At 39.3% G+C, this 26,253-nt stretch overlaps 1 protein-coding gene across 1 annotated transcript; it reads right to left on the reverse strand.

Moving 5' to 3' along the window:
• Nucleotides 1-204: 204 nt before the first annotated feature.
• Nucleotides 205-26,119, reverse strand: c1qtnf12 (C1q and TNF related 12). Its single transcript, XM_083570719.1, has 8 exons — nucleotides 24,949-26,119; nucleotides 14,439-14,543; nucleotides 14,128-14,239; nucleotides 12,827-13,008; nucleotides 10,152-10,260; nucleotides 5,963-6,056; nucleotides 1,435-1,513; nucleotides 205-1,344 (listed from the first exon to the last, which is right to left on the reverse strand). The coding sequence occupies exons 1-8, from the start codon at nucleotides 25,120-25,122 to the stop codon at nucleotides 1,246-1,248; spliced, it is 954 nt and encodes a 317-aa protein (XP_083426845.1). The 5' UTR covers nucleotides 25,123-26,119; the 3' UTR covers nucleotides 205-1,245.
• Nucleotides 26,120-26,253: the final 134 nt, after the last annotated feature.

Raw genomic sequence — 26,253 nt, forward strand, 5'->3', positions numbered from 1 at the left:
GAAAACGGACCAGTTAAGTTTTTTCCACTCATAAATAAAAAAGGAACGAGTGATAAAAGTACAGATATGCGTAAAATCTACATAAGAACAGTAAGGAATTGCATTTACTTCATTACCGTCCACCACTGTGCAAGTTTTCAGCATCACACGTTTCATTTGAAGCCAAATTTATACACAAAATTACCCAAAAATCAACTTTCAGGCTACAGTACAAAATGGTGTTTTTATTCACATTATTTATTATCGCTCATGTATTGACATCCTAATACTCACATAAATACTTTAAACAAACAGTATTTGTACTCATATATTTGTCTGCTATAAATGAATCGGCTTCGCTTTTCCACAGCAAGCACAAAACAATAAAAGAGTGCAGGGGGAATCTCTCGCATGTCTGATTTGTCACAGAGGCACCCCTTCCCAAGTGCCTGCATACATTCCAAGGACCCTCGCTCAAATCTGGAAGTGTTTTTTTTTTCATGCGGTCATAACGAATAAACAGAGTCGAATCATTGCTTTTTATGGTGCGCTCGATCGCCTCCAGGTTTTTGCCCTTTTGCAAGTTGGCAAACGTGTTTATTATGAGCACATCCCATGATTAATTTTCCAAGCGCAGGGTGTTATGGTGCGTTATCTATCGCTGTGATGGTGCGAAATCAACAAAGCAGAGGTGTGTACATTTCCACGTTATAATGAAAACACAATCCCAGGTTCAGTGAGTCCATAGTCCATAGCCAGCGTCTTTGCTTTCATGCAAATTCGCATAACAGTCAACTTTTTTCACACAATGAATCCGTATCATTGTCCATTTTCGGAGCAATTTTTTTATATATAGTATTGTATACATCTACTGCAGATTATATATGTATCACAAAATAAATTCTGTTCAATATCACATATTATATCACATAAACACTCAATAAGGGACCAAAAAAAAAATATTTCCTTGCATGTGAAAATACTCCTGATTTATTTGAGCATGCTTACAGCTGAATAAGAAGTCCATGTTTTCTTTTCATTCCAGGCCGTGATAAGAATCGCATCCGACTGTTTGTTTTTTTTCACGGCGGCGTAAAAAAAAAAAAACAGATGTGCCACAGTCAGCGCAGTGGTTCAGTCGTCTCATACTGAAGCATTTGCAGAGCAGTTAGCTGCCTCTGGCTGTCCACTATTGGATTCAGTGTTTGATGGCAGTCCAAAAGAAAGCAGTCTTAGGTAGAAGGGATTGAAAACGAAAAAAGGAGGCTATACCCCCAACAGCATGCCCATGAAATCAGAACCGTTCTGTATCGTGATGGAAGCTCCTGCTGCGTTGTCTACGAATATCGAGGTGTACTGTCCGGCCTGAGGAGAAACACGCAATGAGGCCACAAAATCATTGACGAGTCATTCATACATCACTCACTAATGTATGTGTTGGTCTTCAATGCTCACCTGGAGCTCCAGCAATCCGTGAACATACACTGTAAAGATCTTGCTGTTGCTTTCCAAGCCGACGATCATCTCCAAAGACCTGCACGAACAAGACAGTGCGTTAAAGAAGCTGTACGTATATATGAAAATACGAAAAATGGTGAAAAAAAAATGCTGTTTATAGGAAAATATTCAATGACTGGGTGCTGCAATGTCACCTGATGCAATTACAATTACTGCGACCACCACGAAGTTATTTCTTCGAATTGTTTTTTCAAAAACAGCACTGAAATAATGTTTTATCTCACTTATATGCTTTTATCAAATTAATTAAAGAAACATACTGACAACAAGCTCTAACCCTGAAGACTCCTTAGCTAACAATTTACTATATTAAAGACGAAATGATTTTCTTTTGTTAAATTTGAAAATAATTTGTGAATAAATAAAAAAAAATCATTTATTATTAATATTCAATTTTGCGGAAGTCCATTTAAAGTGCAATTAAATAACCCTATTTAAATGGACTAATAAATAGTCCATTTAAATAACATTATAGAACCAGCACAAGATGCTTGAATTTGGAACTACAGCAAGAGCTGCTGTGAAAGAAAAGTAATAATAACAGTAATAATGCCAGTGCTGTTAAATTCTCAAATCTGATTGGTCAGAAGCTCATTCTGGCTGGACAAATGCATGAAATCTTTTTATGAAGGCCCCCTTAAAAGCTTTAACTCCAACCAAGTGTTTGTGATCTTGGCAGATGTTCCATCTGACTGGAAAATCAGAATTGACATTTCGACATTTCTTTGGGCAGTCTGAAGATTCGCATCGCATTGCCGCATCCACCCTGCACCCTGCCTTCACCCCCTTCCCCAGCTCTCCGAAAGAAAATGAAGAATTTGTCACGGTGAATGAATCTCGCTGGTCGTATCTTTAGAAACTGCCTTCTCGCTGAGCTTCACCTCACATTCTCGGCATATCCTAGCAATTGTTCCTGGTTGCGAACTGAGCTGGAAAAACCTGGCTCTGCCTCTCCAAAGTGTGTCCAAAATTTTTTACGATTTTGGTCCCCTTTTAGATTGCAATCTATCATCTCAAGTTTCTTTTGCAAACTCTTTTTTTTCAACTGGTGTCTTTTGCATAACATAATAAAAGAAGGACAAAAAAAAAACTTTAAGTAAATAATCTTTTAGCACCCAGGTCAAATTTTTGCAAACACATAACCAACACCCCCTTACTACAAGAAACAACTAAGTCAAAGGTGCTATCCAACCAGGTCAAAGGTTACCAAGGTTACAGGACCAGGCTAAAAGTCTAAAAACATTTCAGGGGGGTTTGTTGTTTTTTTTGCACTGCTTTAACACAGGAAATGCCTTGCTGCTTCCACACAGGCCGGAAAACAGACAACATCATTTACAGCTTGTAAATTTTGGCTCAAGACAAACTGGTGTCCTACGAATAATCAGGTTTATGAACCATCATCTTTTTTTTTTTTTGTAACTAGAGTAACAGCAACAAACAACTAATTACTGCAGCCTTAAGGGATTTGCCTGGATCTGCTTTCTTACTCTTCCCCTCGGTGTCTTTTCTTCTTAAGCTAAAATCATTTTCTCATTTGATTTCTTGAAGAGGACTTTTACGACATGCGTTCACTTGCCCAAACCACTTAAACAAGAACCACATGGTTTTAATTCCAAGAAGAGCCCAAAGAAAAATACAAATTTTCATCACCAATGATGTATTCCTCCAAGCCGGGGTCATGCATGAATTTATGAAGATGTGGATACGGTCTGTGGAAACGGAGTCAAAATCAGGCGTTTGGCTGTAATAAATACATGTGGGGAAATTATACAGGCGACTGACTTTCTTACCAAAATTGCTGTTATAAGCAAAGATGTCTCCCACATGGGCTTGTTAACAGAGTTGACATTGTCTGACAACAGACGCAGCCGAAAACCACCGAAACTAACCATGGGGCCAAGAGAGTCACACAGAACGCGATATACAATTATACGTATCAGATTTTTTGAGTTTCTGCATCGTAAAGCGGTCCGTAAAGTGCAGCGACATGCTGCTACTTAGAAACGGTGGAATAACGGAATAATACACAACGGCATGAACAACACAGCAGAGTCACACTGCTCGTTTTCATTCCACATCGGTTGGAATAGAATACAGACCTCCCTGAGAAATGCATTACTTCATTCACATGAATGGAGCTGCATCTCCAAATAGATAGACTTGATAAGTGCATTCTGTCTAAACCTATTGGACTACATGACTTCCCAGACTGACTGTTTAATCAACACTGAACAGCCTTTTTTCAGCAGCTAACTATCTGCTTTTGCTGCTAATGCACTGCTCCTGTAGATCAAGACCCACCTCCTAATAGGTGAAGTGCTGAGGAAGACATACATTGTTATTTGGACGATTATAAATATGCATATGAATGGAATAGACGATAAAAAAAAAAAAAAAATTCCAAAAAACATTATACTAAGCTCTTGAGAAACTTATATATGTAGTAAGGAGGAGAGCTTTTCTATTTTATAATTCTTTATTATTATCTTTGAAAAATTTATAAAATACAGCATATTTAAATGTGAAATCTATTATGAGGAATACATGCCACTGCCATGTGTGTATATATTTCTATGGTGTTTACGTGTTCTATATTTTATTCCCATTTTGACTAACACTATGAATTGTGTGAAATATATATACTGTGTATATACAGTGAGGAAAATAAGTATTTGAACACCCTGCTATTTTGCAAGTTCTCCCAATTAGAAATCATGGAGGGTCTGAAATTGTCATCGTAGGTGCATGTCCACTCTGAGAGACATAATCTAAAAAAAAAATCCAGAAATCACATTATATGATTTTTAAACTATTTATTTGTATGATACAGCTGCAAATAAGTATTTGAACACCTGAGAAAGTCAATGTTAATATTTGGTACAGGAGCCTTTGTTTGCAATTACAGAGGTCAAACGTTTCCTGTAGTTTTTCACCAGGTTTGCACACACTGCAGGAGGGATTTTGGCCCACTCCTCCACACAGATCTTCTCTAGATCAGTCAGGTTTCTGGCCTGTCGTTGAGAAACACGGAGTTTGAGCTCCCTCCGAAGATTCTCTATTGGGTTTAGGTCTGGAGACTGGCTAGGCCACGCCAGAACCTTGATATGCTTCTTACAGAGCCACTCCTTGGTTATCCTGGCTGTGTGCTTCAGGTCATTGTCATGTTGGAAGACCCAGCCTCGACCCATCTTCAATGCTCTAACTGAGGGAAGGAGGTTGTTCCCAAAAATCTCGCAATACATGACCCCGGTCATCCTCTCCTTAATACAGTGCAGTCGCCCTGTCCCATGTGCAGAAAAACACCCCCAAAGCATGATGCTACCACCCCCATGCTTCACAGTAGGGATGGTGTTCTTGGGATGGTACTCATCATTCTTCTTCCTCCAAACACGTTTAGTGGAATTATGACCCAAAAGTTCTATTTTGGTCTCATCTGACCACATGACTTTCTCCCATGACTCCTCTGGATCATCCAAATGGTCATTGGCAAACTTAAGACGTTCCTGGACATGTGTTGGTTTAAGCAGGGGAACCTTCCGTGCAATGCATGATTTCAAACCATGATGTCTTAGTGTATTACCAACAGTAACCTTGGAAACGGTGGTCCCAGCTCTTTTCAGGTCATTGACCAGCTTCTCCCGTGTAGTTCTGGGCTGATTTCTCACCTTCCTTATGATCATTGAGACCCCACGAGGTGAGATCTTGCATGGAGCCCCAGTCCGAGGGAGATTGACAGTCATGTTTAGCTTCTTCCATTTTCTAATGATTGCTCCAACAGTGGATCTTTTTTCACCAACTTCCAGCTGATAGACAGGTGTTCAAATACTTATTTGCAGCTGTATCATACAAATAAATAGTTAAAAAAATCATATATTGTGATTTCTGCATTTTTTTTTTTTAGATTATGTCTCTCACAGTGGACATGTACCTACGATGACAATTTCAGACCCCTCCATGATTTCTAAGTGGGAAAACTTGCAAAATAGCAGGGTGTTCAAATACTTATTTTCCTCACTGTATATATATATATATATATATATATATATTTATATATATATAAAAGAAAGAAAATACGTTGTGAATAAATGTGTTGCATTGAAGGTTTTAATTTCGCCTTTTTATATTTATTTATAGTTTCAATAAAAATGCCCAAACACAAATGCACACTGCATTAATCGCTCATTAATCAAATTTGTGCTGTTAAAATGAATGTGTCAAAGTCCTCTGATTTCCTCTATAGAAGTTGCCACTCCCAATCCCATTCAAGTGACCACTCTAAGAACTTAGCAGTGAGGGGAATTGAACACATGACCTCCTAATCATACATCCAACATCTTAACCGCTGATTTACCCCTTCCCTATAGAACATCTTTAATAATGATTATCTGTTATTTCTATCACTGTAAAATAAAATCATGGACCCCTTGGCTATGCTTTGAAGACTCTTGCATTAGTAGACACTCACGTGTATCGATGGCACAGCGACTCGATGCAGATCAGGACTCTCACATTGTCTCTGGCTCTGAGTTGGTTTTTAATCTTTTTCACCTCACTGTGGTCTGTGAAGAAAACACACAATGAGCTTCACTCCTGAATCTAAACAACAGGCAAACTGAAGGGAAAAAAATTAAGCAATCTGAGGCCTAAAGCCTGCAATGTCATCAGTGGTATAAACATTAAGGTATTGGCATGGTACTGACAGGAAGTTCAAGAGTACTGAGGGAAAATTGTGTACGGTACCACAAAGAGACAAAGTCAATCTCAGTAGTCCAGTATGGCCCTGATTGTGGACTGAGGCAATAGAGAATTTGTCACGAGATGCTGAAGATTTAACCTAGTCTTGAGAAATAATGGCTGACGCAGAAGAATTTACTCAGTGAGAATCCTCTTTTGGAACAGGAAGTTCCTTCTGTAGTTATTCCTTTGACAATATTGTTATTGCATTAGACACATACTTATTGGTGCCCATGCAGTTTAGAATGAAAATAATTCTTATTAATATATTAGATATATAAAATATATCTAATTAATCTCATGTCATGCACAGGATGAGTGCATTCTTCCATGACACACATATTCACTGCAAAGTGAACCGTATTTCAACACATTCCGATTTTTTTTTTTACTGTTTACTGGTTTGGTTACAGCTCACTTTCCTTCATACAGAATATTTAAAGACAGATTGTGGCCCATGAATAAGAGAAAGAAAAACAATTAAATTATTACATTTAAAATGATAGAAACCAAAGGTTTAAAATCTTATTTTAAACTTTAAATGAGCATTTATTTTATAAAATGCTTGATGAAGTATATTCTGAGGGTTCTGTATATTAAATGAAAAGCTAAATATATACAAAAAACTATATAACACAGCCCTGATATAAGTATACATTCATATTTCCATCACTGCACCTTGGTATAATAGTCATACGCATGCCCTAAAGAGAACAACACGTAATCTGGAGAGAAAATGGAGGAAAACTAAATTGGAGGTATTTAGAATTGCGTATAAAGACAGTATGCTTAGCTACAGACAGGCGCTAAAAGCTGCTAGAGCTAAACACCTGAGCAAACTCATAGAAAATAACAAAAACAACCCCAGGTTCCTTTTCAGTACAGTCGCTAAATTAACAACAAATCAGGGATCTGAAAAATGTGTTCCATCACAGTTTAGTAGTGAAGACTTTATGAATTTCTTCACTGAAAAAATAGATACCATTCGAAAAACAATTGTGGCAGTTCAACCTCTGACAGCATCTCCCGACACAATCGTACTTACAACCCCACAACTACACTGTTTTACATGTATAGGACAGGAAGAGCTGTATGATGCTATTATGAAAGCTAAATCAACAACATGTCAGTTAGATCCAATTCCCACTAAACTACTGAAGGAAGTGTTATATACAGCTGGTGAGCCTCTTTTAAATATTATTAACTCCTCACTATCGTTAGGTCATGTCCCTAAATCCCTCAAGTTAGCAGTTATTAAGCCCCTCATTAAAAAACCTAATCTGGATCCAAGCACGCTATCGAATTACAGACCAATTTCAAATCTCCCATTAATGTCTAAGATTTTAGAAAAGATTGTCGCTGCCCAGCTATGTAACCACTTGCAGGAGAACAATATCTTTGAAGAGTTTCAGTCAGGTTTTAGGCCCCATCATGGCACAGAAACTGCTCTAGTTAAAATCACTAACGACCTGTTTTTAGCTTCAGACCAAGGCTACATCTCCCTATTAGTTTTACTAGATCTTAGTGCTGCGTTCGACACTATAGATCATGATCTTCTCCTCGATCGCTTACAGAATTACATCGGTATTCAGGGACAGGCATTAAGCTGGTTTAAATCCTACCTGTCCAATCGTTACCATTTCGTAGATTTAAATGGAGAGCTATCCAGGATAATGCTAGTAAATTATGGCGTGCCACAAGGGTCAGTTCTGGGACCCCTGCTTTTTACAATATACATGCTTCCATTAGGAAATATTATTAGAAGGCATGGAATTAGCTTCCATTGTTATGCTGATGATACCCAGCTATATATTTCATCCAAACCAGGCGATACAGCTCAATTAGCTCGCATAACTGAGTGTGTTGAAGAAATAAGAGATTGGATGACCCATAACTTTCTGCTATTAAATTCTGATAAAACGGAGATTTTGCTCATCGGCCCAAAAAATAGTACACAGAAGCTCCAGCATCTCAGCCTGCATTTAGACGGTTGTTCTGTAACTACTAGTTCAACGGTAAAAGACCTTGGAGTTATTTTAGACAGCAACTTATCTTTTAAAAATCACATCAATCAAGTTACAAAAACAGCCTTCTTTCACCTTAGAAATATTTCTAAGCTAAGAAATATGTTATCTATATCTGATGCAGAGAAGCTCGTCCATGCGTTTATGACCTCTAGAATAGACTACTGTAATGCATTACTAGGTGGATGTCCTGCATCATTAATAAACAAGCTTCAGTTAGTTCAGAATGCCGCAGCAAGAGTTCTTACTAGGTCAAGAAAATACGATCATATAACCCCAATCTTATCGTCCCTACATTGGCTTCCTATTAAGTTTCGAATAGACTACAAACTACTGCTACTCACTTATAAAGCACTAAATGGTTTGGCTCCCATGTATCTATCCAGTCTCTTAACACGCTACAATCCGTCACGCTCCCTGAGATCTCAAAACTCTGGGCTTCTAGTAGTTCCTAGAATAGCAAAGTCCACTAAAGGCGGTAGAGCATTTTCACATTTAGCTCCTAAACTCTGGAATAGTCTTCCTGACAGTGTTCGGGGTTCAGATACACTCTCCCAGTTTAAGTGCAGATTAAAAACATATCTTTTTAGCAAAGCCTACACGTAACACACATCACACACATCACATCATAACCTTGTGCTCCAGAACATCTGATCACATGCACATTATCAACTTGTGCTGTTAATATCATGAACAGCAGCTACGCTAATTCCTCTCCACTGCTTCTCTTTCTCTCCCCATCCCGAGGCATCCTGAGGTTTGGCCAGCTCCAGTCACGTCCCACCTCGTGAAGATTATGGACCTATGGATGATCATGGAGAAGTAGATGCCGAGTGTTTAAAGGCCCTGGCATGGAGAAGCTGATGCTGGATCTATGATGATCACAAATTGTTCTGTATTGTTGAAAGATTTATGACCAAACTTTTGATGTCACCCATATGAGGATGGGTTCCCCTTTGAGTCTGGTTCCTCTCAAGGTTTCTTCCTCATATCATCTAAGGGAGTTTTTCCTTGCCACTGTCGCCACGGCTTGCTCATCAGGGACAAACGCACACCATTCACCTTCACTGTTGTTTTCTGTAAAGCTGCTTTGAGACAATGTCTGTTGTGAAAAGCGCTATACAAATAAACTTGACTTGACTTGACTTGACTTAAAAATAAGACTCATATCTACATTCTTACTTGAGTTACATCAGAAATTTAAAATCACTGGTTATTAGATTAGACAATTAGAACCCATTTGTTGTTATAATAACCTCCACATTTCTGGGAATATGTTCCATGTAAAGTCAGGTACCGATGTAGTTGAAGTGAGTAGGCCTGGAGAACAGACAGTGTTCCAGTTCATTCCAAAGGTGTTCAATAGGGTTGAGGTCAAACTGGTATAGCAGGCCAGTCAAGAGATTCCAATCCAACTGATGTAAAGCACATCTTTTTGGAGCTGGATTTGTGCACAAGAGCATCATCAAGCCAGAACAGTGTAGTAGTGATGGGGAAGTTGAAGGTTATGTCCTTTCCCAAGATGTCCTATACAATTGTGTACCTCAATCTTTGTCGTAACAGTTAGGGAATATACTACATTTGGGTGCCCTAATACTTTTGCCCATACAGTGTACTTGAGTTTGATTTTCTGCAAACGGTAACAGAAAATAGCTTATTCTATGAAATTTCTCACAAAAGAAGAGCCATCCTTAGGGAAGATTTCTACAGACTGCACTCCCCATTAGTGCTTCATTATGTCTATTGTTAAAAGAAAGAACCAGACATTTTAGAACAGCCTGACAGCATGATTGGAGTTGCGTTGATCTATTGTTTGCTCTCAACAATTCTGTATCTAATGGATACACGGAACTATTTCCAAGCATGAAAAAAACAAGATTTATGGGATTGTCTTACCAATATGGACGTTGGCAGAGAACTGATAAATTCCTGTGATGGGTGCTGTAAATCGTCCAGTGGACTGATCCATCCCCGTCCCTCTGAGAAAGGCACCTTTGGCAGGGGGCTGTAGGTAAGAGGCAAGTGAGAATTTCTGAGCACAGCAACCATCGTCAGACACCAAACTACCAGCTTCTCTGTCGCATCTCCGACATAAAACCTTCAAGCCTTCAAGATCCCTGCAGAGATAATGTTTGTGAGTAGCTTTTAAGTAGCCTTCCAAAGGATTTAAGATGTTTTAAGAAGGCTTGTTTTTTTTCTAAAGTTTAATACACTAGCAATTTAGCAAACCCACATACTGTTACGAAAGAAATCGGGTTTGGGAGCACAGAGAAGTTAAAGGTTTTGAAATATTTAGGATTCTGCCAAGATGCTTCCAGTTCTGTTTTTAATTATCACTGTACGGGACCAGGTCATGCCAGGCCGCGTTATTCCGTATTACGCTGATCAGAATGATTTTGTTCTCGAGTAAAAGCCTTTTTCTGACAAAGGAAGCTAAAATAACAGCAGTTAACTGAGCGTTTATCAGCATAAGTGTTCTGTCATTCTTTTCTGGCATGAAATAATTATTTACAACGTATTCTCAAAATAAAATATGGCTGAGATTGATTGTCCCGAGAAAGCTTTAAAAATCACTCATTTTTATGCACAATTTATACAACGTTCCAGCTGAGCGCACATTCTGTTACTGGTAAGAAATCATGCACCTTTAATCTTTGATGCTGGTTTAGTAGTAGGATGCTTGGCATCACAAGCCTTTTTGGGGAATCTTGTCTAGATTCATCAAAGCCCTATTTTTTCCATTCCTGGTGCACAGGCCACTTCACAAATCACATCTTTTTTTTCCCCTTCCTGCCTCTCCTTATATGCCAGCGTCTCAATTTCCCCATGCCAGTCACGTCAGAATGTCACAACACATAGCTCTTCCCTGAAGCAGTGTGCTGTTTCAAACAGCATCTACTGTTTTTTTTTTTTATCCCTCCCTGGTCCAAGTCCCAAACAGTGTACCTTTTTGTACAGTGCCAAGAAAGCAATGTGGCACATTTAAAAAAGAAGATATTTTTCAGCAGGGGCACTGTAAGTGGCTCAGATCTTGGTTCTGCCCGGAAGATTGGCTAATCCTGGGCATCTCATCATTACTGTCCAGATGATGAGAGCTAATCACACTAAGACATGGCTTCAAAATGTGGGGCGTTGGTCACACTTTATTCTTACAGGTTACTCTTATAGTTCCTTGCCTAAATATTCACCCTTTTTCTATTGCATTGGAATAGACAGGAACTTATAACTACTTAATCACATATTAATGCCATGAATATATATATTTACTACAAATTACAATTTACTATATATATATATATATATATATATATATATATATATATATATATATATATATATATATATATATATATATATATATATATATATAGTAAATTGGTTTTACAACAGGACAATGATAATCCAGACCTCACAATGGCTAGTTATGGATTACTGCCAAGAAGAAAATTATAATTGTGTTACAGAGGGGATTCCTGATTTCAAGGTGCTGGCAAAAGCAGGGTAGGTAGACCCCATATAACCAATTATTTGATTTTATTGTAAGCCAACTATTTGCACCAGCATTAGTTTAGAAGATTTACAGGAATGTGAGGTAAAACTTTATCCAGTCATGACCTTTTTATTCGAAACATAAAATCATTTTAAAGGAAAACCTGGATCAATATTGAAATGGGTTTCAAAGACTGGATAAAGTACAATTTGTGCAAAAAACAAGCAGCAAAAAACAAGCCTGCATTCATACTAATGTGTGATGTGTAAATTGTGTACTTTATTATTACATTATCTGGCAATTTGACACGTTTTTTTTTACGCTGGATGCCCTTCCTAACGCAACCCTCCCCAATTTATCCGGGCTTGGGACCGGCACTAAGAGTGGCTGGGGATGGTTCCCTGACCGGGGATCGAACCCGGGTCGCAGCGGTGAGAGCGCTGCAGCTTAACCACTAGACCACCAGGGGACCTTTTTTTTTATTTTTTTATTATTACATTATCTACTTTACTTCTCTCTCTCTCTCTCTCTCTCTCTCTCTCTCTCTCTCTCTCTCTATCTCTCACGATTGTTTTGCTTATTATGCTTTCTGCACGTAAACGGCAGGCTTATAAAACATAAGGCAGCCCATGATTTTTACCCCAGCCCACCTGCTTTTATTTTTATTCATATGTGCCTTTCATGGCATTAAAGAATAGAGTAAAATTAAGATATTATTGCAAGTGATTAAAGCTCTTGTGGTGAGGCAATGCACATAGGGCGAAGATAAGCCATAAACCAAAGGATGCAGCAAGAAAAACAGACAGAGTGAGGATGAATGTTGGAAAAACACTACAGCCTATCTATAAGAGTCACTGCTAATATTATCATTAGCAGCCTCACCTTTATACATGCGTGCTAGGCAAGCACAAAGTAGATGGATTCTTCAGACAATGCTGATGAACTATTGCAGAGAAAAACGACCGCACTTATTATTTACCCAGGGCTGCACGTCGCCTCCCCGAAATATCCGTCTTTTTAAAAGCTTTTCATCAATTATAACTAATACTTTCACCAGGGAGTGGATTTTTATAACACTTACTGTCTGGAAGTTCTGCAGCTCAGCCAGAGTCTTCTTCTCGACCACGACAGGCCCTTTGAGCTTACAGTGGAAGGCCTCTTCAATCCTGCGGTACGATGCCATACCTTCCAGGGCTAGTAAAGTTGTGGGCAGCTGGCTGTGCCCACTCGCTTTGTCCCCCAAAGCTCTTCTCTCCGTAGCTTCTGAAAGAACACAACAGAGAAAAAAACACAGGACATTTCAGACATGACCGTAACACCAAAATAAAAACCTAATAGTATTGACTTAGCTATCTTCATTAGTTCAGCTTCATCTTTTTTAGCTATCTAGATAGATTTCCAGATACAAACTAAACCAGTGAGAGTAAAACTCACTTTTGTACAATATGTGTAACTTTTTTTTATGTTGTTTTAGCTGTGCTAGCTTCACAATAATGTCGGTTTTGGAAGCTAGCTTTTTTATCAAGTAGAAATGTGGCAAAATTAGCTAGCTCGCTAGATTTCCAGATACAAACTGACCAATGAAGTAGCTATTATGGCATACCCCGTACAAGCATGTACATATTTTTGCAATAAATAATCTACAAATGATGAAAATGTCACTGATTGCTTTCCGTCAGTTTGAAAAAGCCTTTGATAACTTTTGTAAAGCAAATAGCTCGATGAACAGATCCAAGGTCTTCCACATGTGCTAATGGAAACCTGCTTGAAACCTAATCTAGTGTATATTTGGTTATTAATGTGTGAAGGTAACTGTACAAACCCTGAAAGCCTTAGACTGTTTGTGTGCACTAGATTGTCTACAACACTCAATACATCAGTCTTTTCAAAAAGCATATGGTTAACATACATTCATTTTAACAGCCTTATTTCTGTATCATGAAAAGCTCCTTATGTATAATAAACGCAGGTTCTCTGACTTTCTTCTTTTTTTTTTGCACAAGTTAAGATCTTCGACAGTGGCTTTTGTGAAGCCGGTTTGCGAAAGCGTGAAAGTGAAGGCGCCCGAGAAACCGCAGCCGTGTCTATGGCGTCGCTCAGCACATCAGACTTTTTCACTCATCTGGTAAGCATGTGCAGAGTTTTAACAGCACTATGTCTTCCCCTAGTCCATTCGCAGGTGTTAAGATTTCTCACACATGCCGACAGTTTGGTTTTAATATGTGTGTGTGTGTGTGTGTGTATGTATATATATATATATATATATATATATATATATATATATATATATGTGTGTGTGTGTGTGTGTGTGTGTGTGTGTGTGTGTGTGTGTGTGTGTGTGTGTATGTGTGTGTGTGTGTGTGTGTGTTTATGAGGGCTCACCTTTGATCATTTCTTTAAACTCCTTCAGCAAAACCTCTTGAGTGACCTCTGCACCAGGGGCCCCTGGTGGGCCCTGGGGTCCTGGAGGGCCGGGAGGTCCTTGAGGTCCCGGCTGAAACATGAAGCATACTTTTAATCTCTTACTTTGACGTCATAAGACATGTCACAGCACGACACAATATATGATGTACAATGTTTATGTACTAAAAGCCCTACAGCCAAAACAAGTGTTCAGTCAAAGAGTTGCCTAATAGGATAGAAATGTAGAAATTATATCATTGATGGGTGACAAGAGTATGAATTGAGATTACCAGGGGTCGCTTCCTTTTACGGCACTTGGCTGGAAAGTTGCCAACCGGCCTCTTTACGAAATCCATCCATGATCCATGTGGGTCTACTCTTTGGCTTTCTGTGACCTGAATAATCAGAATTAAATACATATAGAAATATAAATTTTATTTTGTATCATGTAAGTGTCAGTGTATTTGATTGTAGAGTTGGCTTTTCCATACACATATCATTGATCACTCTCCCTGGGTTCACACATTTTCTTCAATAAACCTTGGAGGACTGCACTAATTATGTGATTTATCAGACATGTTAAACCAGAATCATTCTCCACTTGGCATCAAGTGCAGTGTATTGTCACTAAATCCAATGAGTCATAATTTCTGCTTAAAACCCATCACTGAAAAATCTTGCCTAAAGATACTATTAAATGGTGCTAGGTAGGTTTCTCTCTCTTTCTTTCTCTCTCTCTCTCTCTCTCTCTCTCTCTCTCTCTCTCTCTCTCTTTCTTTCTCTCTCTCTCTCTCTCTCTCTCTTTATATTTTCTTTTTGTTTTTCCATCAAAGTGAAGGTTACCTCATACCAAGTATGATCACATTCCAGGATATTGCTCAGGTGATGCATCAGATCTTACTGAACTTACCTTTTACAAGAATCTCCACATTGGTGTCCCAATGGAAATAAGCTTTCTCATCTTTAAAGCTTATCTGAACCCTTCCTCAGCATGAGCCTGTCTGCTCACACTGTGCTTATCAAATAAGCAATCTTGTCGAATCTGATATAATGCACACATCTTGCCAATAACTTGAGCAATCTAAATCGCAACATGGACCAAGTTTTTGAATATTTCATGAATCACAAATTGACATGTTTTGGACATATCTCCAAATGTGCTTAGAATTTTGCCTAGCAGCGTTTTTATTGCAGGCTGATTAAGTTGTGATATAAAAAAAAAATCACAATTTAGTATTCAAGCAAGATGCTAATCACCTGTGATGCACTTTAGTTCTTCATAGTTCATCTCATATGAGTCTTATATGCTTATTTAGAACATTCTTTCATTATTGTAGTACATTTCGTACACATTTGTACATGTGACAGTGTAACAGTATTTTTTTAAATAATAAATAAATCTTTACAGACAACCCTAGATAACTGTCAAAATGGACCAGCTTCCTGTGGATAGTCTACATCCCAGGCACCAAATGCATAGTCAGAAGCAGCAATGTCTAAGACAGATGAAGAACCCTGGTCTGGTATTTTCATCCTTCAAAGGAAACAGCATGATAATGATAATTGTAATGAGCTATCAATTACATGAGTCAAAACCATCTAAAATATGGATTTTTCACATAATAGATGTTTTGCTAGTTGAGGTAGCTAGGCTAGCTAGCCGTATAAAAGCTTTGCATTAAACATGTCACTTTGCTATTTTAAAGATGTCACTTTTTTTAACAGCAATTACCAGTTGTGTTTAATATATCTAATGCTACTATAGTGACACTGAAGTTAAAGTGTGAAAAACGTCAATGATGTGTAGTTGCTGGACGTTTGGTTGCAGATTCAAATAAGCAACTCAATCGTCCGACCGCTCGAAAAAAGTGGCACCACAACCAAATCCAAAGAACTATCCAAGTAAATAGTCCATCCACCTTGATGCTAATAACTGGTTAAAAAAGTGAAGCAAAATTCATTACTTTTAAAATGTCATGTGACTGCGGTGGAGATGAAAGCGAAGATACTGCAGAGCCTTAAAGGCAAGGTGTCAGAAACTGGAATTTGTTTCGCTTTGGCAGCCTGACATGGATCACTTATCTGTTAAACTAACATGCCATTTTTCTTCACAGAAAGACTTGTGCAATGACAAAGTACCCTTGTTCTTTTTTGTAATCTCAAACATTCAGGAATGAAAGGGGCTTGTATTTTGGTTTTGGTTGAGCAAGGTTTTGGTTCTCGTTCTCCCTTTCCCCGCTCTCTCTCTCTCTCTCTCTCTCTCTCTCTCTCTCTCTCTCTCTCTCTTTTGTCTTTCTTTTGACAGCAGACAAAATAAACAACTTAACTAGCACACAGTCTTCTTGCGTGTTGGATGTCTTTGTGTTTGTGCTGTGCCTCAGGAGCCCTGAGACATGTAAAAGACAGACAGGCTCAGTCAATTGTAAATATATTGTTAAGGCTGAGAGTAATCCTTCAGATCCTTCCCACAAAGGTAATTGGTTTCTTGCTGTTCTATTTCCTGGAATGTTGCATGAATGCTAATAGGAGTAGGACTGACAAAGCTAAGGAAAGTGGTTTAACATAGCCCTATATTTACTGTATATGGAACTCAATAGGTATATTTTATGCAAGCAACTTTGCAGAATTAAGGTCAAGATTTGGATCAGAATATCTCTTAGAATATTATGTTTTAGTTGATTGATGATTGAAATGAATTGCGGCATTATGTTTGTTTAAAAAAAAGTGTGTAAATGAGAAAGGGACAGTGTTATGTCTCAGCTTTTCTTGTTCATGTAAGCTTGCACCAGGTTTTTAGGTTTCCTTCTAAATACTAAAGCCATACTAGTAAACAGACAGGCTAAGGTAAATTGACTCTTAGTGGGAATGATAATCTGGCATCCTTATCTCATTTCACGTCCAGTTTTCCCAGGATCTTCTTTTACTTAAAATGAGTGAGGGTTAATCAATTAAATAAAAACTCTAATTTGTTAGAAATCCTATACATTTAGCCCTGAGCAGTTTTAATTAGATTAAAATCCAACAGGTTCGTAAACGCTAAACCACTTTGAAATACACGATGACCCTCCACAAACACTGTGGATGAACAGACTGAAATTGTGCACGTGGAGACTCCATAATTCTCTCGAAGCAGGGGATTAGTGCGCGACAAGACAAAGCGCATGAGCTTTGTAGACTTTCGCACAGGCACAGCACTCCCCTGTTTATGCTGATGTTCAAGACCACCTAATCTAACAGTAAAAAAAAAAACTGCATCTCCGCCTCTCCAGGGCACGTAGATCTAAGAACGATACCATGCTCCTGATCTAGCACAGATCACCAAACCAGTGATGATGATTGATGTTGCCAAACCGCTGTCTTTATTCCGAATCATTTAAGAATTGATCTTCAGTGTATTGTTTGTGAAACAGCACTCATGCGATGCTCTTTGTAAACACAAGCGGCAACGTGACTAGTGTGGAAAAAGCTGCTATGCCGAGTTATGTGGACATCTTGAGAAATGCCTTTCATGGATCATGTCAAGGAGCTTGTAGCTCAGCATACCTCCACCTACGCACTTTTATGGATCTAGTTTTTTTCCTCTGATGATTTGGGTTTTGTGGTTGTTATATAAAACAGCGGCGTAGTTTGGGGCCGGGCTGCCAAAAACTCCATTATGGGCGAGCTGGTGGAAAGAAAGAATTTTTACCCAATAATATAATCCTCCCACTGAAGTAATCTAGAGAAGATGAAAGGAAAACACGGAGCCGCATAATGAATTAGTCTATGAATAAAACACTGATGTAGTAGGGGTGTCAAATGGTATGTGGATGTTGGACACCTAATAGTTTGTCTTTAACCACAGAAACACCAGAGCAATGCACAGTTTAATGCCACCAGCTCGCTTTGGGTTTGTTTTTTAAGTTATGCAGTGCATAAATAGTGACAATAAGTGACATGTATATGCCTGCAAATATGCAATTATGAAGTAATTTGACCACAAAATGTACCAGGGCATGAAGACACGGCAAATTGTTGCTTTCCCTGCATTTCGTTTTGGGTTTTACATGAGAAACACTGTACCTATAAGTTGTGACATGCTATAATTGTCATCTACACTTTTTTTTTTAGTACAATGTGTGCTGCATTCAAGGAATATTTTGGTCACAATCGAGGCTCCACATGACTCTAAAACAAAACAGTTTCACATCAGCCTTTTTTTTTTTCTTTCTAGAAAAACCTTTCCAAAGTTCTGCCACATAGTATTTGTTTAACATTTAAAGGAAATTTGAAAATGAGCTTATTTTGAGCAACAAAAGTGGGAGGAACGAAAGACTGCCTGCCACAGCAAACATAAACACAGCCATTAAACTATTTTGTGGCCACCATCGACAGCCATGCAGCACTGTCTCATTGTGGAGAGGCTTAATGATTGTTTAGGCTTTATTTCCATGCCATTGCAATCAGCTTGGTTATGATTAATATAATTCCAGATATTCACGCCATGACTATGCATTAGGCCTAATTTTTTCCATTGCATTTACTTACAGGCGTGTAGGCCGCTATTTCTGAAGCCTATAATTAAGCCCACGCACGCAGAGCCTGCATGAACTAGACTAAATATTGCATAAATACGGAATCCTTACAAGTTGGGTGCCCGTTATATACCAGACAGACTAACAGTCTTGTTTTCTATTTACTTGTATCAGATATAGCATATACGCTATTATGTACAGCAGTGAAGAGGGAAGCGAGCCAGAAACAGCACTGCCCAGTTCTACAAAGTGTAGAGAGAATAGCAAGTGTTTGGTCAAAATGTATAATGCCAAGACAACAGCATTTCAATGCTCTACTTCGGCAAATGGCCCTTGATTTAGTGGATAATTTTATTTAGATCCTGGCAGTTTGTACTGCTGAGGTAATCATGAAAACTGTCCTGTTGTGTTCATCCCAGCACTTGTATTCACAATACACTCTCATAAAAAAGCATTCTAAATCGTAGCTTTTGTTGTGCCCAGGGTTATTTCCACAATAGGACACCTTTTGGAAAGTACTAATACACTATAAGGCAAAAGAGTGTGTAGACACCTGACCTTTACACTAATATACATATACTTGTAAACATCTAATTCTGAAATCACTGGCATTAGGATTCGTTCTCCTTCACTCTTCTTCTTGGTGGCTTTCTACTAGAATCTGGAATGCTGGAATGTGGTTGTGGAGATTCAACCACAAGATCATTAGTGGGGTTGTGCACTGATCTTGGGTGAAAAGAACTTTTTCGAAAACCTCTCCAAAGTTGTGCCACATAGTATTTGTTTAACTTTTAAAGGAAAATAGAAAATGTGGCGGTGGAGATTGACCACAAGAGCATTATTGGGGTTGAGCACTGATATTGGGGTGTGAAGAACTGACATTTCAGTTCATCTCAAATGCGTTCAGTGAGGTTGAGGTCAGGACTTTCGGCAGGCCAACCTTGCCAAACCATACCATACCATACCATACCATACCATACCATTGAGCGGTTGAGGGTTAAAAGTCTGCTCAAAGTCCTAGCAGTGGAAGCTTGAAAGTACTAGGATTTGAACTCTGAACAACCTTCTCATCAGAAGGCCAACATCCCACTTTCCACACCTTCACTGACAATTAAAAGGGTCTGCTCAATCTCATGATTTCTTTTTCATGTTGTCTCAGAGAGTTTTTCCTTACCAATTTTACCTTTGGCTTAATCATTAGGGATCTAAATCAACATGTGGACATATATAAAGCTGCTTTATGATAATGTCTATAGATAAAAGCAACTAACACACACACACACACACACACACACACACACACAGACAGACAGACAGACAGACAGACAGACAGACAGACAGACAGACAGACAGACAGACAGACAGACAGACAGACAGATAGATAGATAGATAGATAGATAGATAGATAGATAGATAGATAGATAGATAGATAGATATAGGGCTGTCAATCGATTAAAATATTGAATCGCATGGTTGTCATGATTTAACTTAATTAGACATTTTTATCTGTTCTAAATATACCTTGAATTAATACTTTCAATTTTTGAATACTCTAATCAACATGGCGATGTACAAATATGGATGTTTTTTGCAAATGTATGTTATTTATTATTAGTCAAACCATAGTCAACATAGAGCATGAAGACTATGCTCTAGGTTGCTATGTTGAACTGGAAAATAATTATCTAACTGTGTAAGTTTCAGGTACCAGTATTGGTTGTATTAAGTATTAGAGAAGGCCTGGATGCATAGCTTATAGAATTGCCTCCAGTTTTCTCAGTTTGATCACATGCTCAGGTTACTGTTTTTCTTGAGATCTATATTTTGTCGCCATATAGGTTTCCTCAGGGTTTTTAGGTCACACACTCACAGATTAAACAGGAGCCAATTCACTTGAATATTTTTGGAAGTCTAGAGGAAACCAGAGAAAGAAACCCATGCAAAACAGACAGTAAATCCAAGCTCATGGGCTGTGTGTTACATTTTACAACAATCATAAAATAGAATCAATCCAAAAAAACAAGCATATGACAAGTGTATTGTTTTCTTGGATATGTGGTCAGTGCAGATGCTTCTTTAGGAACGTATTATAATTGTGTGTGTCTCGTTTATGACACTGGGAATCTGTTTCTTACTGATCTCACTATCGCTATCAGTCTTGTATCCAGCTCCTTTCAAAAACACTCCTGAGTGGCTCTGGTGGAGATAACGAGTGGGACGAGCTGTGGAGGTGAGCTGCCTGAAATGGAATTTGTTTAGGTTTGGCAGCAGGACACTGATCGCTTTGCTGTAAAACAAATTTTTCTTCACTGAAAGTCTTTTCCACTTCATGTACGGCAACAAAGTAAGGCTTTGTTTCGGTCACCCCTAATGAACTGAATGAAGGGAGCCTCTCTTTGTTTCAGCACTTGGACATCGGTGGCGTGCGTCCTGTCATGCTGTAACACTCAACTCTTTCTGCCATTCAGACGCCATTCCATGCCAGTGCCTTTCGTTTAACATGTGGTCATGCATTGTTGTTTTTTTGTGTCTCATGCGCTTTCAAGAGCAGTACAGAAACACATGTGGAATCCACCAACACGCGTTTCATCCCGTGCGGAATTTCGCATGTAACACATGAATGTGATCACGTGTGAAAAATGAACCCACATGAAACGTCAACCATGACGTGAAAGCCACATATGTAAAATCCACTCTAATATGATTATCAGTCACGTGTGAAGTTTGTGTGGCTTTTCTGGAAGCCTGGACACAGAGTGGATCCCACTACAGGCCCCCAGGAGATAAAGTGGCACGTTGGGAAAGGATGAACAAGGCGCAGTGATGCCATGTTCCCGGTGTTGCTTTTTTTCACAGATAGGCGGACAGATTTACGGTCTTGATTATATGAGTGCACTGGTGGCACGCCTCTGTGCCGTACCTACAATTAAGCCTTGGGTTGATACCAAGTCATTATGCCCTTTGGGATCCAGCATTCAAAATACAAAGACGGGAAAATGACTGTTTCACTATGTATTAAGCAAGAGGTCCACGTTTTTTTGGTTTTGTTTGTTTTTTTTTACTCAAACAGGTACCAGAATGCAGTGCACTTTTCATTATTTTGTTACATTACTCATTCCTGCGTAAGGTTTGACAGCTAATACGTGCTGAATGGACAAATATAGACATGGCCCTTTTTTTTTTCTACATGCTGAAATATTTGTTTGGCAGTTGCCATAAAGTTCCTTTCATCACATCCTTACGTACACAGTGAAACAGTTAACTGCTGTGTTATTACTCGAGGGGAAAGTTGGAGAGGCGCCCATTAGGCCCATGGGTCATTAAATCAGTGACAACAAAGACTGCTGTATCTAATTTACACCGCCATCTAGAACACGTTTACAAAACAGTCCGCCGCATACTGTATGTGTCGGGAACGGCCTGGAAACGTTCCACGAGTGGAGATCTGAGCCGAGGTTTGTAGGGGCCCTGTTGTTTTTAATCTCTTGGCAGTGTAAACATTGTATAGATATTTTTGTGCACGGGAGCATATATCGAGTGCGCATTCCTTTGCTAGTGAAGACATGTGAAAACCACAAGACCTATTATGAGTTTTGTAGAATTATTTCACCCACCTCCTTCCACAAGGCTGAGAAGAGGCTGATTGGAGCATCACACCTGCTTTGGTACAGAAATTACAGTGTGGAGATGGAGGCTGGAGTGGCTGCTCATTTTTTTTCTTTTTCATCTGTGGTAGGTCAAATGGATCATTTATGCCAAAACATTGCATCACAGAGATCTATGGGGAAGCACCGCTGATGGTGGCTATTAATGGCTTTATTCTTTTCATCTGCTAAGTGATAGCTTTGCAAATCCCAGCCTTCTTCAAGAAAATGCATGTGATTCAGTGGGTAAGGCGCTGGCCTACTGACCAAAAGGATGGAAGTGTTCTACATGATGCTGCTACTGGGGTACTGAGGATGATCTAAATAAAAAAGACCACCAGAGTGCGAAAAAAGTTGAGGTAAAAAGATTTAGGATTTTAGTGGTATCATTTCCAGTTGAAAAATGATTTATTATGTTATCTCACTACACTGTGCACACAATTCTATTTTTCCATAATTGAAATTTAATGACTTAATCACGCAATTTGTTCAGAATAATAATGATTCTGGGAAGAAGAATATGTACCGGCCATTCCTTTGTTTTATAACTCAATTATCATTTTATGTTATTATTTATCCTTTATGTTCTCCTGCAGCCTCCACGAAAAGGTGCGCCCTAATAATTTCACGGTATACGTACACTCATCTAAATAAATCACAATGAAATGATACATATAAGCCAAATGTTAATGTTGTCTTTGGTATTAACACATGGGTTAAGTACATTCAGAAGCATAAGTGAGGTGAAAAATGAGAGCGCCTACTTCTGTTTACCTCTGTCACCCGAAGTGAAATTATAAGTAGTATAAGGATTTGGATATGTCTTCTTTGAACGCCTTCTGACATGCTTTAAATCTATGAAATTGATCTTCAGCTCATAACCCTGTATATCAACTTAACCCCAAGTCCTCAGCCTGGTGATGTTGTTTGGCAGTGACACATTCTGGCATAACACAGGGTCTTAACGTGATTATGTCATTATTCCCTGATCGCATGGGACGAGATGAAAAGAATGTAAGCAAGGCGGGGGCAAAGCAGCTAATCCTCTTCTAGGTGTCCTCTTTCAGGACCCTTTCTGTGAGGCTTTGTGAGGGGCTTACACGGCCTGATGCCTTGTTTTTTTCTCTTTTTTTTTTCTTTTTTTTTTGCCCTATCGGATGTCCCAGACACAGTGGAGTCAGGCTGGCCTGAGAATGACAGAATCAATGGGCTGGGAAAGAGCTCTGCCAAGGGTCTTTAAATATCTCCCCACCTAAACTTTCCCAGGAATTACATCATGGCAGCTTGCCTGCACCGGACCACAGCAACAAGAGGAAGAGGAAGAAGAGGAAGAAGAGGAAGGGGTTAATGCTAGAAGAAAATGCATTGTTGAATAAAACCTCCACAGGCTCTGGGGTCTGACCCAAGTGGCTTCTGATTATATGTATAAAATCATTAGAAATGATTTAAAAAAATCCAAGACATCTCACTATGAGATTTAGGAAAAATACAGTTGTTGTGAACAAACGAAGTGAAGCATACAAATCATAAAGCGTATTGGTATGGAGGGGGAGAGCCAGAGCCTCCGAGTCACTTGAGAATGCCAACACAATGGGTGGGCTGAGAGAAGCAAATGGTCCAGTGGAAACCATTATATCTAAACAATACTTATGCAGTAAATAAACAGGGTTGAACTGGTAAAACATTTATCATGGTAAAGCCTGAGGATATGCATGCATGCTTGCATTCAAACTCAGTCACCGCATGTGGGCGTTTATGTCGCCTGACTAAGGCTGATCCAGACCAAAACTAATGCTGACATAATGTTTTACATGTTAACTTTGGAAAATGTTTATTTTTGGAAGAAAAGAATTCCACTCATGCCGGTCTGAACTCCCGTCCAGAGTGCCACTGACTGCATCTCATTAGCAGACTGAAGGCTTAATGACCAAGGCGTCTTGAGGTGGATGGGGACAAATTGATGCACTGATCATGCTTCACAAGTGCACATTCCACACATACCTACTGTAAAAAAAAAAAACTACACATATTACAGTCTGCACTTTTCCTTGGTTTTAGTCTCTATCATCCAAGCCATACACACCTGTTCCAAACAGACTGAAGCTTATGCACTGTATATTTTAGTCCTAATCCCGTAGATATATACTTGACTCATCATTGTGGCAGAGAAAGACAACATAATAAACATAACATACAACATAAATAGCCTTGAATTTGCACTAAACTCTCTTTTTTCTGAGGCAAAACACCATTAAACTATGCAGAGAAATAGAATAAACCATTTGGGTTCCCTGCTGTTTGATGAGTCCTCCAGATTTGCTCTACTTAAGCAAAGGATTCAAGGTACTTTTCCCATATGTTTCCAATATAATACCACTGATTACGAAGACAAATGTGGCAAGCTAGAGTTTAATGTGTTCCTTTAAGAGGAAGCACATCAAAAAATGAATGAATGACTACAAATATCCACAAATAAAACCACATTTGTATGTATGTGCAAGCTTGTGTCCCTTAATGACTTTTGAAGGGCATGTAGGTACATTCTGGCTATAATTGTCAGAAAAATGAATTACAAATTTTGGCAAAGCCTTACTCACAGAATGAGAGAACAGGCTAAGGAGAATTAGACAGAAGCTATTTACCTTTGTGGTCTCATCCTCCTCCTCACTGTTGGAGAGTGTGGTGTTGAACACCTCAGTGTGCTGCGGGGTCGTCTCCTTCGGCCTCTTGCGTGCTTTTTTGGCCTCAGCCCCTTCCAGGAGTGTGCCATGACTAAAAAGCAGAGCTGCCAAGGCAACTAGAAGCCAGAGGCGCATCTTTTTGTTCTTTAATCAATCTCCCAGAGCAGTCTTCAGATCCTTCAGGAAAGCCTCACTTTGGAGATCACACCCCTCTGTTGGGGACAACTAGAGTTTCCCTAACTATGCTTGGATTGAATGGAGCAAAATTGTTTGAGGGACAGGCACTTCAACTCAACGACTCTCTTCTTAGGGAGAAAGGCTAGAGGTGATGATGGTCTCAGTAGGTAGTAAAATTAAAGTTCAGACTAAGCTGAGCAGCTCACTCGACTATGAGGAGTGTCAAGTACAGCAGTCCTAGAGAGTGACAGATCGCTGCTGGTCTGACAGCAAATAAACCCATTAGTGAGATTTTTCACGCTTCCTGCCCCACTGGGGGTGGAGGGTACCATGGGGCGCCTGCAGAGGAGGGGCCAGGACCCAAGGCAGGGGAAGGAGGGGGCTGGAATGGTGGGTTCCCCAGATTCTCTTGTTCTTTCTCTGACTTGGAGGCTGTGGTGAGACAGTTGTGATGAGCTGCAGTTTCTTTAGTGAGTGCAGTCGTCTGCTCCTGATGGTGGATGGAAAAAAAAATCCTTGGGAAGTTAGAAGTTAGAGTCACTCCAGTTGTCTTGGCCTTTGCCCCTTCTTTCAGGTGTGTTTTCTCTCAGGGGAATAAAAAAAAAAAAAAAAAAACGTTTTCCCGCAGACACCGAGCAAGCTACAAAGCAGAAGAAGGACTTGGTGGAGACAGCATTTGCTATGTTTTTTTGTCGATGTAGCCACTTGCACACTCAACTCAGAAGCCCCTAAGTCAACAGCCAAGTCTGAAACCACAAGCACACACACCTCCGTGTCTGGGCTGCGTGGTGGGTCCTGCCTGCTCTGTGCCTGCTTGTTTCAACACACTTGCTTTTTTCAATCTTATGCACTCCTACACTCCCCAAATTTCCTGACCGAAGCATACAGGAGGGCTTACAGCAGAGTTTATCACACAGCACTCTCTCTCTCTCTCTCCCCTCCTCTCTCTCTCTCTTTTACTTTCTCCTCCCTCTCTTTTCTGATTCCTCTAGCTTCTCTTCTCCTCTTCAGTAAAATTGGCAGGCCTGCTTGTCTCCCTGGCCTGTTTTATCTCACAAATGAAGCTACTTAGAGGACAGGGGATGTGTA

The sequence above is a fragment of the Silurus aristotelis genome, assembly GCF_946808225.1.
Source record: "Silurus aristotelis genome assembly, chromosome: 19".
In the NCBI taxonomy this organism is placed as follows: domain Eukaryota; kingdom Metazoa; phylum Chordata; class Actinopteri; order Siluriformes; family Siluridae; genus Silurus; species Silurus aristotelis.

What these genes read in the sequence shown, in the direction of transcription:
- c1qtnf12 (XM_083570719.1), bottom strand. Translation starts at nt 25,122, where the DNA reads ATGCGCCTCTGGCTTCTAGTTGCCTTGGCAGCTCTGCTTTTTAGTCAT. An exon ending in GTTTAAAGAAATGATCAAAG is followed by an intron (nt 13,009 to 14,127) that starts GTGAGCCCTCAT and finishes GTGTTCTTTCAG; the next exon opens with AAGCTACGGAGAGAAGAGCT. An exon ending in CTCTGCCAACGTCCATATTG is followed by an intron (nt 6,057 to 10,151) that starts GTAAGACAATCC and finishes TTTTCTTCACAG; the next exon opens with ACCACAGTGAGGTGAAAAAG.